The sequence below is a fragment of the Dermacentor albipictus genome, chromosome 1 (assembly GCF_038994185.2).
Source record: "Dermacentor albipictus isolate Rhodes 1998 colony chromosome 1, USDA_Dalb.pri_finalv2, whole genome shotgun sequence".
Lineage (NCBI taxonomy): Eukaryota > Metazoa > Arthropoda > Arachnida > Ixodida > Ixodidae > Dermacentor > Dermacentor albipictus.
The window spans coordinates 282,541,739-282,562,110 of NC_091821.1; the positions used below are offsets into that span (position 1 = coordinate 282,541,739).

The following is a 20,372-nucleotide window of genomic DNA, read 5'->3' on the forward strand; positions in this document are numbered from 1 at the left end:
TAATAAGTCGATCCCGCGCTGTAGACGGCGCCTCCTCCGTGGCGTGGTCCGACACATCTGATGCCTGAGCCCGGACAGTAAATCCTCGGGCACTGGCATGAGCCGCCTCGTTTCCGGCAAGGCCCGCATGCGCGGGAGTCCAGATTATTGCCACAGTTTGATGGAAAGGATGGGCCAACAGGAGAGAAAGGGCTGACTTAGAGACCCTACCCGCTCCGAAGTTATGTACGGCTGCTTTGGAGTCGCTAACGATAACTGATGAGTTTGGAATTGTGACGGCCAGGGCTATGGCCGCTTCCTCCGCCTCCTTTGAGGAAGAGCCAGGAATGGTGGCGGCCGCAGCGACCTGGCCGTGAGAGTTAATGACTGATATTGCGTAATGATTTATGTTCCCATATTCGGCGGCATGGTCATTAAGGGTTACGGACTGGATCCCAAGGGAAGGGAAGCGTAGCAGGGGGCGGCAGAAAGTTAGGTGGGCGGATGAGATTAAGAAGTTTGCAGGCACGGCATGGCCACAATTAGTACATGACCGGGGTTGTTGGAGAAGCATGGGAGAGGCCTTTGCCCTGCAGTGGGCGCAACCAGGCTGATGATGATGATTCGGCGGCATCAACATAGAGCACGTCTTTAGAGGTGGAGAATTGTTTTTGGAGAGCCTTTGCTCGCTGCCTCCTGCGCTGTTTATGATGCACAGGGTGCATGTTTTTAGGAAGTGGAGGGATGCAGAGGTTCTGTGCACGATGTGGAATGGAATGTGATGGTCTTGATGATGGGTGCCGGAGTGATAGAAAGAGTTTGTAGAATGTGTCGACCTGTTGCGGTGTTAGAAACTCTGCTGTATTGGGATGTGAGGTGGGCTTCTGTGAGTTCAGTAAGTGTGTTGAAAGTTCCGATAAGCATTAGCCTATCAGTGGAGGTGCGTATGGGACGGTTCGAATTTTTGTAGGCGCGTAGGGTACAGCTTAAGTAGAACATTCGCACCACAATTTAAGTGAAGCGATTAGAAGTTACCCTCCTCCCTAGCTATGCTTTTCCTCCTCAACTCGCTCGCCGAGCGAGCGGCGCTAAGCTCCGCCTTCACTGGTTCAGCGTCACGATGCGACGTCACATCGTTCACTTCCGGTTGTTTAGGAGCATGCCCCCTCCCGCGCGAGATCTGTCCGCTAGCCGCTTGGCCGTCGACCGAGAGCTATCGAAGCAGCGTGCGTTGCGAGCATTCTGTCGTAGCGCCGAACGTGTCCGGTACTCCGCTAAAAACAGGCAAGCTGGTCATTTCGGCAAATGACTGGAGGCATAAACTCAAGCTGATGAAGGAACTTTAGCGTAGACGTACGTGAGCAGCCTGATCGGTCTGCACGGTCCAGACACTTGCTGGCGCAGCGCTTAACCAGTCAAACAAAGCGCTAATATTGCTCTAACCAAGTGTAAAGCATTTTAAACATTTATAAATCAACGTGTTGATGATTACACTCCTGCGAAAAATACACACCAGCAGCAAAGAATACACTTCGTTGCTGCTACTGTGTATGGTTGAGCTCTGTGCCACCAGGTGGCTGCACCGTGCAGACATTCACATTTGCCCTTCTGCTCATCTCGTGGCTCATCCCGGCAGTCAAGCGGCCAGACCCTGTCCCCTTGCGCTTGCGAAACGGTATTGCGTTAGTAATGTTCCGGTGTAAAGTGACGGCCACAAACGGGCAAATCCTGGCGCCGATCGGATACCGGCAGTCCGATGCGCAGCAGCCAGTTCACTTGTATACTGCCTTGCAGAGGGACACGATGTCGCAGCTTGACATATTGCCAGTCGCTAGGTTTGCAGTCCACAAGGCAACAAAGTCGAATCATAGTGCTCGCGAAAAGACTGAGACCGACTCTGACCGCGGAGCTCTCGTCAAAATGGAGTACGTTGTAACACAAGCAGAGGACACTTGCTGTGTGCCGGAAGTGCTGAAGTGTACTGAAAAATTGTTCTTGTGCATTCTCTTTATGTTACTTTCTTTTTATAAAAACAAATGAACTAACATTCCAACTATTACGAAGATTATTTGTTTACCATACAGTTGGAAAAATTATCGACCACGCGCCCTGGTCAGCCAATCAGATAGCTCGCCCACGTGACGTCATATGGGTTATTTGCATACATGCGTTTCCCCGCAGGCCGGCTGAGGCCGGTGAACAATAGAAGGCAGCATCCACGTGACCCTGCGTTCCCGGATGTTGGTTCCCTAAGTTGGTTTCCAACTGTCCCTATGAGGCTACTGAATACCTAGTGTGTCACGTGATTGGGGAGGTTTCTTCCCTGTATTATTGCCGGAATATAACAATCCTAGCGCGTGCAATGACCCAGAAACCACGTACGTGATTCTAAACGCTGTCTCTCCGCTTCGGAATGGCGCACGTCTGTGATCGAGCTGCCATCGGTGATGACGATCGTCGCTGCGAATTTTGCAGCAAACTATTCATACAGAGGAAGAACATGCTGCAACACATCAGGAACGTTCACAGAATGGCCGTGGATGTCAAGAAATTGATGAAATGCGACGTATGTGGCACTTCCCTGCCTGCAATGGAGAAGTATTCAGTGCACCAGATCCCTGCGCACAACTTCGAGGCTGACTACGTGCACCTGTGTTCCGGAACAATAAGGGTGAGGAACAGTTTTATTAAGTTTATTCTCAGTCATCGTAAGCAAATGACGTTTAAACGCAATATTATATGTCGGACTTTTTTTAATTTCTTGTTGCGCAGTGTGCCTCCAAAAGCAGTTGTTTATACCTTGCGGGCCTTTGTTTTTTCTTTCTCCATCTGTTTCGCGAAGAGTATATTTTGCGCACGAGCCTAATTTATTTCCTTGGGGTATGTTGAAGTTTGTATCCTCGTTAAATATAATTTGTTTGTTTATCCATCTATATATAGTATAGTCATGTGTGCGCGCTCCCAGCGATGCGCTACATGACATACGTTTGGCATGGTCTGCTTTCCTGCCCAGCAAGTGGAGTGAAATTTGACGTTTGCACATCTTTTTTTCTTCTTTTTAAGCGACAGGAGTAAGCTGTTCTGCGTTCCGACGTTGCTCTGTGCCACATATGCGTGCGTGGCCTAGTCTTCGCCTCAATGCACGTTGCAATCCGGCAGAGACGCAGAACCAGGACCATTCTTGAATTTGCGGATGTCGCCGGGATCGTTTCCCAGCGTATTGTTGGCAAACTCTTTAGTAGTACATTTCATAGAATAGAGCGAAATGTGACGCTCGCGCGCCCTCCCCCCCTTCTTTTTTTTTTTTTTTCTTAAACGAGAGGAGGGATTTGCTCTGCGTTCTCACGTTGCTTTGCGCTACTTGCGTGCGTGGTACAGTCTTCGCCTCAGTGCCGACCGCAATACACTTGCAACTGCGGCTGTCAGCGGCTTGGTCTCCCGGCGTACTTTGGGAAAATTCTTTAGTAGTACCACAGTCCTTCAATTGAAGGACTCTGGTTGTAGATTTCATAAAATAGAGCCAAATTTGACGCACGCGCAATCCTTTTTTCTTTAAGAAGAGTGTGTTAGGAGGCTACTTGGTAAGACATCTTTTTGTGAACTTAAACTGCGCTTGGGAAAAGACACCAACGTAGAAGACAGGACGAACGCAGACTAGCAACTGGTTTATTGAAATCACACATAATGCTGCCTCTTCGAACCAGGTGCGTGCCCAAGCCAGATCATAACCGCGTGACCATGGAACACTCCCTCGCCAAGCCCCTATCTACAGTAAAAATTCAAGCTCTTCTTGAAAAGAAGGAGCTTTTCAAGAAGAAACTGAGGGAAGGGATTCACACTGTTCTGGGGCGTAGCTTGCACCATGTGCTCTCAGTTCGTCTTTGTCTTATCGTAACAGCATTGCTGTGAACGTACAGTCTGATTCAATATTGAGGAAGGAGTGAGCATAGATCATGCTTAAGTTTCATACTTGTTTCTTATTAAAACAAAACTAATGTGATAAATTTTTTGAAGTTATGGTGCATTGCATATTTGAAATTCAATTTTAATAGAAATTTGAGCAATATCAAGGGTGACCTCATGACACAGTCGAGTTGAAGGTGAGGGAGTAAAATAAATGCTACGTTAGCCCGTGTCCAAAGCCTTCAAAGTGATTATTTTTGTTTGCATCTCTCTCCCCAAAGTACTTGTCACCATCTAATGCTATTTTGTGCTTTTATTACAGAATTTCATGAATGGAAAGCAGAAGAAGAGGGTAGCCAAAACTGCTGGTTCATTTTGCCCAGGGACCCCAAAAAGCTGGCCAGCGGAGAGACAAGGATCCACTATTACTGTAATAGATCAGGCGAGGCAAGGAAAAAGGAAGGTCATGGTGACCGTCGGGAGAAAAGTCAGGGGAGCTGTAGGTCTGGTAAGATTTGTCTTTCATTTATTACCATCACAATGGACAACACTCAGAGTCCAACACCTGAAAGCACCACCATAAAAGTCAGGTATCAAAGAAACCATTATGGTCATAAACCAGAAATTCAGCACTTGGGAATGAGTGACAAGGAAAAGGCCAGCGTAGCAGAGAACCTAGAAAGGGGTGTGCCCATGAAAACCATTCTAAAGCGAATAAGAACATCTGTGGCATCCAAGCTGAGGCCAGTGCACTTGGCAGAGTGCTCAACCCTGCATAACATCAAACGGCAGTTTAACCTTGCTGCTCCTGAACGTTGTCACACTAATGACGCTGTCAGTGTAGACATGTGGGTGCTTGTGATGAAAGAAAAAGGTGAAACACTTGTCCGCCTGTACAAGGCACAAGGTGCAGTGGACCCAAGTGGTACATTTTCTTCAGCAGACTTTGCTCTTGTTCTGATGACAGAGCCTCAGAAGGAGCTACTAGAAAAATTGGGCCCTGCAGGGACTGTATGTCTTGACTCCACACATGGAACTATAGAGTACCTGTTTGAGCTGACCACTCTTCTGGTGCTAGATAAAGTAGCATCAGTTGTAGCTATAGCTTATTTCATCTGCAACCAGATGAACGAGCAAACTTTGACAGGATTCTTCAAATATCTGGAGTCGGCCATGGCCAAAAAAGTGGCCGCTAAGACATTGATATCTGATGGTGCCTCACAATTCTACAAAGCAGGGTCCAGGGTCATGGGTGCCGCAAAACAGAAACTTCTCTGTGCCTAGCATGTGGATAACAATTGGCATAAGAAGACACTCGAGTGTGTAGAGAGACAGCTAAGGCCACATGTTTACCATAGTGTGTGGCTACTCTTAGAGTTCCTCGCGGAAAAGGCATTTGAAGATTATTTTAAGCAATTCCTTTCTAGTGAGGAAGAAAAACTGAGGGACTTCCTGAAGTACTTCAAAGACCACTATGCAGTTAGGCCGCAAGAGTGCGCCTATCGCTTTAGGACTAGAGCAGCTGTCAACACTAACATGCACCTTGAGAGCAAGCACAGGACGTTAAAGCATACTATGCTGGAGAGAAAACAGAATAAGCATGGTGACAAACTAATTTCTGCCCTCATGGACTTGACAAATCATTTTTTAATGAAAAGGGCTAGCCAGATGATGAAAGGGGCAAAGGGTAAGGAGCGGAGAACAATTTAGAAGAACCACAGGTCTGGCAGTGAAATGGCAGCTTGTGCCAAAATAAATGAAGATGGCATATGGACTGTGCCATCTCAGTCTATTAAAGGGCTCTCATACAAAGTGGCAAAAGTGAAAGATGGTGCTTGCTGTCCTTTGAGGTGCAAGGAATGCGCAGTGTGTGTGCAAGCACAGTCACTGTGTGGTCATCGCTAATCCAACTAGCAGCAACAAGGCCCATGAGAGCTCACCCAAAGAAGCATGTGAGGCAAGTCGGGCATTGCACATTGTACGGAGTATAACAAAGCTGGAAGCAGCCAAAGCAGTGTCAAGCTCAACACTCTTAAGAGCAAAAATGGACTCAGTCAGACAGGCAATATCAGATGGTGAAGTCTCTGAGGGTGTGGCTGAGAAGGCAAACAATTTGTTTTAGCCAGTTTTCATGCTTGTGGAAAGTGAAAGTGACCCAAAAAGAAAGATGCCAGACCATTCAAATGAACCAGCCAACAAAAAAGTTGTGCACCTGTTAAGATTTCACTCTACAAAAAACCCTAGATTGTCGCAGCCATCATCTAGCCTTTCAAGGCCCACTGAAGCTCAAAAGGAAGTCCTTAAATAACAGCTTAGGGACAGCAACATAGAAACTGAAGAGATAACCACGTCAGCAGGGCACGATTACTGGTAACAAGCCTCCAGTGCAGTTAGGAAGAGAGAAGTGGTGCAGTAGTGCTGGGCTGTCATGCCTTATAGAAGCAGGTTGAGGGCTCGCATATAAACAAATCATGACATGTGGTCTCTGATGAGTAGCCCGTCTGTTTTTGTCTGTGGTGTGCAGCCATATGTCACAGCTGGATGGTATGTGTGTTAGAGCACGAGAGATGCCTCCATGCTTGTTGTATGAGCTGCTGGTAAGTGTTCTGTGATAATAGGTACAGACCCAGTGGTTATCTCTGGTATGTGGCAGCTGTTGGATTGTAGTGTGTTAGAGCACGCCTCCATGCTTGTCATATGAGCCGCTGGTAAGTATGTCTGTACATAGGAAGCGCATTGGACGGTGTGTAGTGTTTCAGTGTGCAAAAGCCTCCAATGTGTTTTGCTACTTATAAATTTGTGTAAACACTCAGTAGCGCAGTAGTCATGATGTTGCACTGCTGAGCTCAAGCCTGCGGGTTCAATCCCAGCAAAGGTGGCTGCATTTCAGTGGTGGTGAAATGAAAAAAAAAAAAAAAGCGTGTAGTTGAATTCAAGTGCACATCACAGAACCCAAGGTGGTTAAAATAATACTGAGTCCCGCACTGTGGCATGCCTCATAATTCGATCTAGATGTTGTGTTCCATGTGATGTTCTTTATTGCCCATTTGAATAAACTTTTATTTTTCAGATTACCAAAATAGAGGGTATATGCAGTGGTGTTGTGTGCAGTCTGGATAAGTTGCTCTGGTCATGTGCACTCAATGAAAACTTCTGCATATTTGGCTGCAGCAGACAGTGTCATAATGATAGTAAAGACTATGCAGAAAGCTTTAGGCCACTCTACATATCAGATCAGTATTATATTGCATCCCTTATGGTGCTTATGGTGACAGAATAATAATTGGCAATGCTTCCTTACACACTTCATATTTTTTTTTTTCTTTTGGAAGAGCAACCTTGGAAGAATAATCTACAACAATGCTCCTACCTTCTCTTTCACTGTCTCCCCATTTCTTTTCTACACTTCAACTTCATTCTACGCACTATCTTATTCTCCTCTTCATCCTACATTGACGGTGTGGGAAAGTGAGCTAAGCGTGCATAAAGATTGCTGTGCAGAACTTAATTGCAGCACTGACGAAGACAAATCTTTGTCAAAAGGTTCATTACAGCTACATTCCCCCTCCAAACACTGTTTATCACTTCAAGCCTTCATATTCCTGTGAGCTTTTGTCTTGTTTAACAGTTGTAACAGTCATACTATTTATTACTATCAATAGCCAGCATACATTTAGCACTGCAAAGTGCTGTTTAGAAGACGTGTGAGTTTCTACTTCCCTTATGATAAACACTCCAGACATTCAGTCTCTAATTTATGAAAATCTTTCAAAAATTGCCAGTGATGACCACCATATGGGTTAATGTCGGCATGGGACTGAGGCTTTCCTGCAAAAAGAACAGTTATGTTTTGCTCATATCATGTGACTGACAGTTTCTGCTGTAATTTTTGCACTTGTCAACTGCACTGTGAAGAGTTCGTTTCTGTGAATATGTGCTGGCCTGATTCTTCTTAATCATGCATTTCAGATCTTGTGCTGTGAGATGAGGAGGTGTAAAATAAAAACACCGTGTAGATTTCACAATGCCTTTAAGAAACCACGCAAAGCTTGGAGATGAAGCATTACATGCAACTTGAACCAAGTGTCTGGACACAGCAAGTGAAAGTTGTTTTGTCATGAGTGAGATTGTCGGCGTTACTTGTAACTGCCTTTAAATAAAAGTTTGTTTCAAAACAGTGGCTCAACTCTGTGTTCCCCCGGTAAAAAACAAAACCATTGAAATTTGCAATTCTCTTTTTAAACATAATTGACCAATATGAATAAAAAAAAACTTTATGAATCAAGATATAAGCTTGCCATACCATGGAAACACTTGAAACTTCTTTTGAGAAGCTTACTCATACGCGAACAAATTATAGCAATTATTTTCAATCGTATACCCACAATTTGCCTCGTCACCATGTCAAGTTTCAAGGCAGATTTTTTTTTAGACTCCAGGAAGCCGTATGCTGAATTCTATCCATTGTTTACTGCATTGCATTTGATTTTCTATAACAAATAAAATCGAATTCTCCATTGATTGCACCGACGCTCACGTTATAATTATATGCTATTATTATTGACTAGTCTTTTATATATATTCTTGGAGGGTGAGGGCTGCACTGGTGGTGTTCTACGAATTTGCGCCGCGTGTTTGTGCGGGTAAACTTAAGCGCACAATTTTTTTTTTGCGCGTTATGAAAACAATGCACTGCAGGTATTTTAATTAATGCAACGAGCTGTATGAAATATCAGTCAAGGGGTTGGAAACGTCGCTATAGAGAATCCCGACTATTTTCTTTTGCGTGTTTGTATTTGGAGTTGATGCAGTTTTTTTATTTACTTATTTTGGCTACATTGCGCCAATTGCGCTTCCATAGAATAAAGAAACGCGCGCTTGCCGACTCGATCGCAAGGGGACAGCCTGATCAACATCGATATCAGCAGCAATGGCGGATTTGCGCTTGCCGTGGCGCTTGCGAAGTTTTCAATAGTTTTCGCCTTTTAAGTGATTCTTTTGCTATTTTAACGTGTGGAGGTTCATTGTGCGTCTGTTTTTTCAAGTTTGGCATGTGTTTTAACACATGTGAAGGTGTAGTCTTTTCTTCTTCAGCGGATATATGTACAAGACCCCGTTCACCGTCTATCAGGTAAGATGTGTACGTATGCTACACGCAAGCGTAGTGCTTCATTAAGCCACAGTGCACTACAAAGTTAAGCATGAACGGTACACAAAATTCACAAGTTCGAAGTATTGCCAAGAACAACCATTGATTGGCGAAGTTCTCACAGGCGTTGCAGAAGTTGTTGGGCGCGGCAGTGCTGAACGTAGCGTTAGTGGCTTAAATCGTGTTTTTTTACTAGTAACAACGTGTCACTATTTCATATTATTGGCGGCGTCTCCAGGACACCAAATCGGTAACGGGGACACCAGAGCTAGAACCCGGACTGGTCCATGGGTTGGGGCTCGCCGAGGCCTGCGCGTGCTAGTAGTATATCTATGATGCCCGTAGGCTGTGTGTAAGTCGTACTTCCCGAATTTACTGGCGCATTTTCGCGGACAAAAAAGCAGGAGTCAGGGTGGTCCGTTGGTTGGGGCAACATAACCTGCTTCCAGTTTCGATCCCTCCGCTACCCTTTGGGTACCCTGCCGCCTCCTTGATTATAATCTAATGCTCTCCTGAGGCCTCTGTTTGCCGGTTACATGTGCCCTCCTGGAGCAGTACTTGTAAATGAATCCGATCTATCGTCGCAACGAAAAAAGCGCCCCGCGACTTCTACAACACCAGTCAGAACCTTGCCCATTGGTTTACCTATGTGTGGCCGCAAATACCTGAAACTCAATGCCAGTTCAACATATTTGTTGGCAAGGGTGTCAGGTCGTTGCTTTGTGTGGAATCGGCCTTTTCTCAATTCTTAAGAATTTACCACTGGGTGCTACGTGTCCATACTGCTCCGTTCCTGTGGTGGAATCAGATGCATACCACCTAATATGGACGTGTACGGGTTTAAGTTCGGAACGCTCGCGTCACCTACTGCAAGCCGGCCTCCGCTACAGTGTGACAACCAGCTATGACCGCTGGATACATGATAACAGATTTCACAAAACACTGCTTCAATTCATACACAACACAGGCCTCACAGCACACATATAATACACATATACGCTCCAACAATTATGCCTTAAGGGCAAGCCTTCATCGCAAAAAAAAAAAAAAAAAAGAATTTAACTGGAATGCACCTGACCAGTGCTGCTCTGTGGTGCTTCCCACCAATCCCTTGGACAGGGAAGACATGAGTATCCCTGTGCATACACTTTATACGCAGTGGTGTGACCGCTTCCTTTGGGAAACTACCACGTTAGCGATATTGTGAGCGCAATGTGGCTTTCCTTCATCTTCCTCATCCGTACATAGTGTGTCGCTTCTTCCTCGCCATAGCTCTAGCTCGGCAAGAATAAAGCGGTTCCTTCGAAGTGGTGAAGGTGCTGGGGTTCTGCATACCAAGGGCATATAAGGTAACAGTGCTTGTCCCTTTAATATGTCGCATTCGATCATGTGACATATTAAATCATGCGTTAGCACAATTCCAGGACATCCACAATGTAAGAGGTACATGATTCTCTAATTGTATACTCTCTCCAGGCCTTTCTCACTACCTCAGCACAAGTATTGGGAGCATAAAAAAACTGACAAAGCTGGTGCATGAATGTTGCCCGATCAGAAAGATCTGGCTCTTGGATCAAAGCCAATTTTTTTTTTACATTGTAGAGGCAGACGGGCATGCTGTAAAGTTTCTAAGAACTGTCCCACCATTGCTGACTCTGTTGTACATTTATCAAACCACTTGATTCTCACCAAGCTCAAGCTATGGTGACAAAGACGCGCCACATGCTTTACAGTCACATATTGCACTCGCAATACATCTGTTATGCCAGTTTGCCGAAATGAGCATGCACAGTAGTGACGAATTCACTATGCGTGCACAGGGATTTGCCTTTCCTGTCCTATGGGCTGTTGGCAAGCATCACAATGCTACACTCGTCAGGCACACCTCAGCTTTCAGTGTGTTTACATTCGGTTGCATGAACATGGAGGGAGTGCGTTCGCTGTAATCAGTACCACACATTTTGCTAATGTAGGCTTGAGTGGCTTTCCCATGCCTCCACTAAATAGTCGGAATACTTCCATGTATGATAGAATGATGAGCATTTAACCTCCAGACATGCAGCAGTCTTTACACCACTGCAAGGCAGAAGCAGCCTTCTCACCATGTTCACGCTCAAATAAGTCCCATTATTAAGGCATATTATGGGCCTCCCAAACCGCCTGCACCACCTGAATGATGTCACTTGTTGTTGCACCTGGCTGTTCATTTCATTTGGCATCCTCTGTTCGCACATATTCGTTTCCAATACAAGAAAATTGCAGGGCTGGTTCGCAATCTTTTCTGTTTTCCTTATTTTTTTTATAGCCTTGTAAAACTGAGAAACGATAATGAAAAAAAGAAACAAAGGCTGCCTTCCTGTTCACCAGTGAAAGCATTGTTGCTTAGAAAGAGGCACAGAAAAAGATGTATATGCATGTCGGACAGCCTGCACAAGGTTTTATCTTTGTCTCTTCAAACATCGCGTACCTGCGTCAGTGGACTCGCTGTTCTGTAGCATTATCCCTGGCAGCGGAAGCACTGTCCCAGAGCTCTAAAGAGTCATCGGAAGCACAGTGCTAAACCTTCATCCTTGAAATGTGAAGAACGTCACTGGACAGGACGAGAGATGACAAGGTGAGACTGATTGGGGCAATGTTGTGGTGATGGGTGCCACCTGGTTGAGCGCACAGTATGGTCCCCTGTCCTGAGAAAAGCTTTTCTGGGAGCTCTACACAGTGGAAAGGGGACCAGAGAAGTACAAGCGCACCAGGGGAGAAATGAAAGTCTCATTGTGAGGCATGGTACTGTCATTTCTGGTTGCTTCATGATGCAGTAATGATAGTCGCAGCACAATATTTTCAATTTATTCTGGCAACTCACGATATGCTAGTGAATGCTGCTTACTCTGATCATGTGGCTGCGTTTCAGTGCTTGGATATTTAAGGCCACGTTGCAAAATGCACAAGAGATTTATAATCGACTTCGTATACACAGAAAATACAAGAACAGTTCTAATAGCACTGAAAAGACAGAGCATTCATGGCGTCGTTCAAGCTCAGTGTCCTTGAGCATGCACAAGAACTAGTCTAACTGATGTTATGACTGGCCTGTGTGGTCAACGATTTGTGTCGCGCCACCAAAGCAACAGCGAAAGGCTGGACCCTTTAGATATGCCGAGCCGCCTGCAACCGTTGGAAAACGCCTAGGAGGCCCCAATAGCAATAAGACCTTATCATTTGTGCAGGCATTTTCGCCAGCTTACCCACGGCTTGCACAACACCCTGATGTCTGCTTAGTCTCCACAGTGTTGTCTCCCTTCAGCAAGTGGGACGATTAAGCTTTGTGTGTGCATTCGTTCTTTCTCTGCGTCCTCGGCAGGGAAGATGCCAGCGTTGTGTGCGTGTGCGCATGTCAGTGCCTTTCCTTCTACTGAGCCAGTGGGGGTTAGAAAATTCGTTGAACACTTGCATGTATCGAGCGGCAGCTGCCAGCGTGCAGAGTGTTTTCTCTCTCCTTTTCTTGAGCGAGGGTATTCCAAACACTATAAAGGATGTCTTCGCTAATGGACTTCAGCCTTCAGTTTTTGAGCAAACTAGCATGTCTGTCGCTCACCATCGGGAAACTTGCAGAGTTGACCACTCCGTAACAATGTGAAGTAAACATTCATTGCTACTCGTTGAATTGTTGCCGTATCTCCTGCCTGGCCCCCTCGGCACTCATGAGCCGCTGCAAAATGCAGTCAGCGGCACGATCCGACAACCAATGGTAAGCTCCAGACCACCAAGCCCACGCTACTTCCACAGTCTTGGGTTCCCATCTTTAATATGGAGCAGCAGCAAAAAAAGAATTGACATCTGTGAATAAGGTATGCGGATTTGGGCTGCTTCCCTTGAACATAGGAGGCAAATGCCTTCAGGAAGTTCAGTTGCACTTTTTTATATGAAAAGGCGTCTCACCAAGATAGGAAGTTGCAAACCGACAAGTGCAGTGCATAGATCACACACTAACAATCCTGTCTCCAAATTATCAAAATTATGCACAGTGGGAAAACAGAGAGAGAGAGAGAGAGAACAACTTTAGTGAAACTGCCTGCAGAGTCGGTTAGGCTCCCTCCACGCAGGGAGGACAAGCTTTCACCGCGACGCGGCCACTACGTCAGTCTCGTGCATTGTGCTCCTCGAGGTCTGCGTGCCTCGCTACTTCCGGGGATCCGAGAGGGTCGCCGCCCCCTTCCTGGGGGTGCTGCTCCCTTCTCCTCGGTTTCGCGCGGTCGCTGCCTCTCTAGAGCTGCCGAGACCTGCTGGACGGCCTTGAGTTGTGTCTCTTGGTCATAGCTCCTCGTTGCAGCCTCTAGCTGCGGCGGGATCGTTGTCTTCTCGCTGGCTTCTCGCGGATTTATACTACAGTCCCAAAGGATGTGGGCCGCGGTGGCTCTCTCCTTAGCGCACAGTCTACACACGTCACTTGCGTACACGCTCGGACACACGTGCTTAGCTAGCACCGGGGTGAGCAGGGACCCCGTCTGTAATTGCCTGTATAGCACTGCCTCCTTCCGGGTAAGCCCCGGGTGAGGTGGCGGCATAGTCTGTCTGTTAAGTCTGTACCACTTCACTATTTCGTTGAAGGTGGTCATCTTGTCCTTGGCACTGCACCACGACCAACACTCCGAGTCGGCCGTGCTTGCAGCTGCGCGGTTGGTTAGTCCTCGCGCGGCTGAGTTGGCCGTCTCGTTGTGGTTCACGTTCCCGCGTTCCGACACGTCACTGCCCATATGGGCCGGAAACCACTTGATCACCACAGCTCTTTTGTGTTCGATGTGTTCGGCATTGCGCAGTATGCGAGCGGCCTCACTACATACCCTACCCTTGGCGTAGTTCTTCACTGCCGTTCTAGAGTCACACAACACTGTAGTGCATCCGGGGTCGGAGATGGCCAAGGCGATGGCCACCTCCTCCGCTCGGTGGGCCTCTCGAGTCCGGACGCTCGCCGCGGTCTTCGTTGCACCCGTCGATGCCCCGACAGCCACCACCGCGTATGCGTCGCTGCTCCCTCGATACTCCGCCGCGTCCACGTAGACGGCGCCTTCTTCTCTGGCGTGGAGGTCCACGAGAGCCCTGGCCCTCGCCAACCTCCGCTCCTTGTTGTGCTCGGGGTTCACGTTCCTCGGGATCGGGTAGACCCTGAGCTTTCTGTTGATGCTATCCGGTATAGGTACGTCTTCCTGCTGGTTGCCTTCCCTCGGCTCGAGGCCAAGGTCCCGCAGTATCTGTCTTCCGGTTCTCGTTTCAGAGAGACGCTCGAGTTGCGCCGTTCTCTGTGCTTCGGCTATTTCGTCCAGCGTGTTGTGGACTCCCAGCGCCATGAATTTTTCGGTACTCGTGCTCCCGAGGAGGCCGAGTGCCGCCTTATACGCCTTGCGTATGGTGGCGTCTATCTTCTTACGTTCGCTCGGCCTCCAGTTGTAGAAGGCGGCAACGTACGTTATGTGGCTAACTGCGAAGGATTGAACGAGCCTAGTCAGGCTCTCCTCCTTCATCCCCGCTCTTCTGTTGGACACCCTCTTGATGAGTCTCATTGCCGCGGCCGCTTTGCCCACGAGCTTGATGACAGTTTCACCGTTAACACGGTTTCGCTGGATGAGCAGCCCGAGCACTCGAATCTTCTCGACCTCCGGTATTACCTGTCCTCCCGCTGTCTTGACCGTAATCTTGGGACGCTCGTACTTGGCTTCCATATTCTTTCTTTTCCTGCCCGCTCCTGTCGGTGGAATCACCAGCAGTTCTGACTTGGCCGGAGAGCAAACGAGTCCAGACCCGCCCAGCTGTTCCGCGATGGCGTTCACCGCTTCTTGCAGCGTTGTCTCGATGTGTCCGTCGCTTCCTCCCGGTACCCATAGCGTAACGTCGTCGGCGTAGATGGTGTGCCGGACTCCCGCTACTCTTTTTAGCCGGTTGGCCACCCCGATCATCACGAGGTTGAAGAGTAGCGGGGAGATCACCGAGCCCTGCGGAGTTCCCACGCTGCCCAGCTTCTTCTCTTCGAGCTTCAGGTCTCCCGCGCAGATTTCGGTGGTCCGTTCCGTCAAGAAGTCTTTGATGTACTGGTAAGTCCTTCTGCCCATGTTTAGCCTGGATACTTGGGCCAAGATAGCCGAGTGCCTCACTTTATCGAAGGCGCTCTGCAAGTCCAGCCCGAGTATGGCTCTGTTGTCATTGGTGCCCGTCGTGGGAAAACAACTGAAATTTTAAACAAAAGCCATCATGGTCTCAACGAAGCCCTGCTTCAGCCAGAGTCAAGGTTACATGCACAAGTGTCTCTATGTAAAACGTGCTGCCTGCAATATCACCAACCATGGCACGTGACTTTCGTAAGCCAACCAATGTTAAATGCCATCCCTGGATGTGTGCCCCACAGCAAAAAAGGAAGAGAAGAAAAAAGGAAAGAAAAGACGGCTCGTCATGCGAGTGTGACGTGAACCCTTGGCTCCGTCATGGGGGAAGATGAAGAAGGAAGATCACTTGGAGGCAAAGGGGTTGAGTGCCGTCACTTTTAGCACTCGCCTCCTGGCAGCGTGAAAATGCAACATTTCAATTTCTTTCATTTCCTTTAATAATGAACTAATTAGAAATATTTGTTTGAGGAAATGCTCCCTTGACGGCATCTTACAACTTCCAATAACTAAAATTTGCCATGGTGCTTAATGAGAGGGGCTTTTCAGCCCAAATTAGATCCTGCAGACTATAGTACAGTATGGAAAATATGGTACATGGAACTGTAAAATTTAATTTTCCACAGCAATTTCTACCTGTGCAGTTGGAGTTGGCTTTGTCATAGCATAGATATGAGGACCATGAAACAACCTTTATTCCCTAAAGATCCTGTCCTGTAGTATATTTGAGCATTTACATAAAGGCATGGAGACCCTCAGTGTGTTGCAATCTAAGTGGCAGCATATAGGTGGTGTGTGCTGCCTGTAGAGATGCCACTGTAAGCCATCTATGTATTGGCGGATTTCTAAATTGTGGATGGGAGAAGGCTTATGGCTGTTCTGCCTTTGCACCAAGCACTGCAGAGCACAGTGCTACAATTTTCTGTTTGTGCAGCTCGAAGAAAATTATTCCTGCAGTGGCAGTCACTACACAGAAAATGCACCCTACGAGAGTGGACAGAGTTCCAGTGTCACTGTGGTTTGAAATGGTCCAGCCCCTGTGTATACAAGCACCGATTTTCCCAGACAAGTGTGACAGTGCCTGGCTTTGAATGCAGTGTGCTGCTTCATAAATATTGCAGTTGCCCAGCACTAAGCTGCCTGGATTATGTGGTTGCCATAATGACTTCTCTGTACCCGTGGGACAAATATTTGCACTCGAAATAGTGACAGCAGCCATGCATTTCCTGCTGACATAGAATTAGGTTCCACAATGTCATCTGATGTATGCACATGCTGTGATGTGGTTGGTGTGGCCATGCTCTTTTTTCCTCCCTTCAAGTATGCTGGTAAACTGCCACTAGTTACAGATGTCCGCAAGGAGTGCACACTGTGTGAGTGCTGCACATGAATTGAAATTACGATCACCACAGTGGTGATAAAGGACACATTGAAAGGTAATCTGACAACACTTATCAAGACTGTCTACAAGTTTTCTGTGAGAGATTTCCTCAGGGTTGACAAAAACCATCTTAGGGACCATTTAATGGGGTGTTACCGCCCACATTATGAGAGGGAAGAAAAGGAAGCCATTAGGATTTCTCTGGTGGTGCAAGGTGCTCAAATAGATGGCTTTGAATTGCAGTAGACATAAATATTATCATTCTTTCTGTCTGGGCACATAACTTCTTTGCCAACCTCTCTGTCATCTCTGTAGCACATTAATTTAGGATAGTAACTCCACTCTGACGCAGGAGATGAAAGTGCATGCCAGACATGCTGACCACACTGACTTGGAGAGTGCCACTTTCTTAAATGTGGCAAAAGTCTGCGTTTTGGGCGAAATAAGAGCTCATAGGCAATTTTTATCTGTGATAAACAGAAATATGTGCTGCCAGTGGTCAGACGTCATTGAGGTCGAGCTTCTCAAGCAAGTAGATGCCATCGAGAAGACCAAAGAAGCCAGTGATTAGCCATTATGCGCAGCAGCTTCAGATGGCAAAGTCCAGCTGGGGTTTCTCTGCACAAGGTCATCAAGTGGCATTCCTAAGTAACAGATATTTTTTACCCTAAACTGCTACCCTAGAGTGGCTGGAACATGCACCGTTCGTTCCAAGCATGCAGCTGTTATCAAAGCTTAGTTTAGTCAATTATTGAGGCTTAAGATGGTTTTAATGAATGTACATTAGGAAACAATTGCAAAAGAATGTAAAAAAAATTTGAACTGTGTTGACTCTTTGGTGGCATACTGTTGCTATTCCTGAAGTTACGTCCTCAAATCACTTATGCTCCAGGTATTTGAGTAAAAACTATGGGTGTGGAAATATCAATTTTTTAATTTCAAAGCTAATTCGAATAATGAAACCTAAGTGCAAAGCGAATATTTTTCGAATATGAATACTATTGGTATTGCAAAAATCCATTTCTTTTCACCAACCAGAGGTGCAAAATAGTTATACTACATAGACTGCATAGCAAATAATGTACAGGGATATTATGTTTCGTGGTTAACAAAATTCTCTAATACAACACTTTTGTTTGACAATGTCATAATTGTAGTTACTTAATGTTTCATGAAGCAAGGACAACAGCTCAACATGTTCGAAGAGCAATGACACCTAGTGCATGTCACCATCGATTCAGACATCAAAAAGAGCTGCTTAAGTGTCTGGTATCAGCAGGTCGCTCTTCGCAAGCCGAGCCAACAGTGGGCACCACGCTTACACCATCGCTCAAACGGATCTTCTTTTTGGACCAAAATGTCATCATGCAAATATCTTTGAACCTGCGATTGTGGTAGTGAAAATTTCTGCCACGAGTGAAAATTTCTGCTGGTTGATAAGCTCATCAGAGTCTTTTCACAGTGCTGATGTGGAAGTGGCCCGTTCAAAAGCTTTTGTTGTTGAATGCATACTTCGGTTCCTTGGTGATGAAATTACCCTTCCTTTCTCTAAATCCAAGGGCGAGATCTCGCATTCTGAATGTTTGCTTGCGCTCTCATTATTCGCCTTCACTGTGCTTTCGTCAGCGGTCGTCTGCTTGGTGAAGCGGGAGCGCCAATTGAACACTGCCTACTCACTGATGTAGGAGGTGAAGCAAACATTCAGAAAGTTAGAAGCTGGCGCAATTTCATCCCAGGTTGTTAATCCAGTTTGACATTGAAGCATCCTGGTAGTATTAAAGTACTTTAGAATGAGGTTCCAGAAGCATTGCCAAGTTTGCCACTTGGTGAAATTTGTAGTTTCGAACAATTTAGGCTCTTGGCGAGATTAGCAGTGAACACAGAGGTTTTCACATGGCGATTGGTGTTGTCCAAATGCATGAAGAGGTCACAGTATAGGTACTTAAGCTAGTGTCGGGTAACCATAAGCACCTGCAGGGGCCCCGTGACAGTGTCTCCTTTAACTTCAGATATGCTTCACTGCAAGATGATAAATATGCTTCGCCGCATAACACGACTCTGCTGCAGCAAAGGTGACTTAAACCGACAACAGCCGAGAAGGTGCAAATAGCACTGCACTGCCAGGTTCTTGCTGTTGGCCTTATTTTTCTTCTTTTCACAGTGTCCTTACTGCAAGTGCACTCCAGAGTTACAATGCAGGAATATGCATGTGTGCACAAGCTTTCTTTCAAGAGTAACTCACGATCATAAGTTACGTCATCATGGTTTCGTACTATGTTACGGCATCATAAGCGAGACATAATAAAGGGGGCCTCAAAGGCTGCGGGAGAGACTAATCTTTTGTGCGAGATTGTGCTATCCTTGCTGCACGCAGTGCAATATTATATGACTCTCATGTCTATGGTGGCATTGTCGATTATGAATGTTTCCTTACTGCGTTAAAAAAATGTGTAGTGCATCTTTCAGATAATAATGGCATTATAGCTTCAGAGTTGTTCCAAGTTTTGGGGACTTGTTCACTAAAAGTACATTATTAGAAAAGCTTTAGAATGTCTAGGTCATAATTGCATTTGAAGAACTGTAAGTCTTCCTACACATAGCAATTAGTAGCTTACTGTGCGATGTTGAAGGTGGTTTTTATTCATAGGCCCTACGCAGAGAGCAGCAACACAATGCCTGGCATGTGACCAGGGTTCGTAACAGTGTTTGCATTTCCAGTGCTCGTAACTGATTCCAGTATTAATGCATAAATTTGCTTTATGAATTCTTTGTAGACAGACGGTGCTTGAATATTGGTTGTATGAAATGCTCCAATGCACTGTATACGTATAGGGTGTCTTTTATTACCATACAGATCTTCTTGTTTTCAAGTTATGAGCGCGGAAAATGTGGCATTCTTGCAGAGGAATTCCTCTAATGCACTCTCATTTCTTACAAATCTTGAAAGTTGCACCTAATTCAAGATATTCATCATTGAATTTCACTGGTAAATCGAGGCAATATTGGAACTGAGTGTGCTGGGAGTGCAGAAAAGAAGGTCCCGCTATCTCATCAGATGGAAACATCTTGGCCAGTCATTGTAGCTGCTGATACGACACACTTTGCCTGGCAAGCATGTGCGTCAGTGTGCCATGTCAGGCTATCATTTAAGCTTTGTCCCACACTTCTTGACAGGGCACTGCCGCCTGATGTGGAGGAGGATGCACCAAGTTTTGATTATAATGAATATCTCAAAATAAGTGCAATTTTCGAGATTTAGAAAAAGAAAGGGTGTGCGTTCACATGCGACTGCCTCCAAATATGCCATTTTGAAGGCTGCCGCCAAGTTACTAATAAAGAAGCGACTGAATTTTTCAAAATTAATTTTCTGAAACTCGCATTATTAGCAGCATAGTGTGTCCACCTCACCTAGAAACTCCTTTGCAAAAACGCCGGGCTCTCCGTGCTCAAAACTTTTTGCTAAATATCTGCATGGTTAAAAAAAAGTAGATATGCACAATTGTTTATGCATGAAAGTCGTACACTATCACTTTTCAAGATTTTTGCCCTTCTATGCAACACCAGAAAAATTGGAAATAGAAGCTTCAGGTGATATCTGATTTGTTGCAAGTTGCATGGCCATATTATTGCTTTAATTTTTCGCTATTACCTTTTACTGTGATGTCGCCACTGCAGCAGCTCGATCTCGATGGCTGTGGCTTTTCATTCCAGGTCACAAAGCTGCACCCAGGTAGAGGCAGATTCCAAAAATGCTTGTGTACTTAAGTATAGCTGCACATTACAGAATCCGAAGCCCTCAACAATCATCCGT

General features: G+C 46.1%; 1 protein-coding gene and 1 long non-coding RNA gene across 2 annotated transcripts; one reads left to right on the plus strand and one right to left on the minus strand.

Annotated features, from left to right (window-relative positions):
• The first annotated feature begins 2,386 nt into the window (after positions 1 to 2,386).
• Positions 2,387 to 8,047, plus strand: LOC139054416 (uncharacterized). The gene is made up of 3 exons (XR_011511195.1): positions 2,387 to 2,650; positions 4,205 to 4,390; positions 7,852 to 8,047. It is a non-coding gene; the product is annotated as an uncharacterized lncRNA (long non-coding RNA).
• Positions 8,048 to 10,137: 2,090 nt separating this feature from the next.
• Positions 10,138 to 20,286, minus strand: LOC139054417 (uncharacterized). Its single transcript, XM_070531359.1, has one exon. It carries the CDS (start codon positions 15,130 to 15,132, stop codon positions 13,162 to 13,164), a length of 1,971 nt encoding a protein of 656 aa, XP_070387460.1. The 5' UTR covers positions 15,133 to 20,286; the 3' UTR covers positions 10,138 to 13,161.
• Between the last annotated feature and the right edge of the window lie 86 nt (positions 20,287 to 20,372).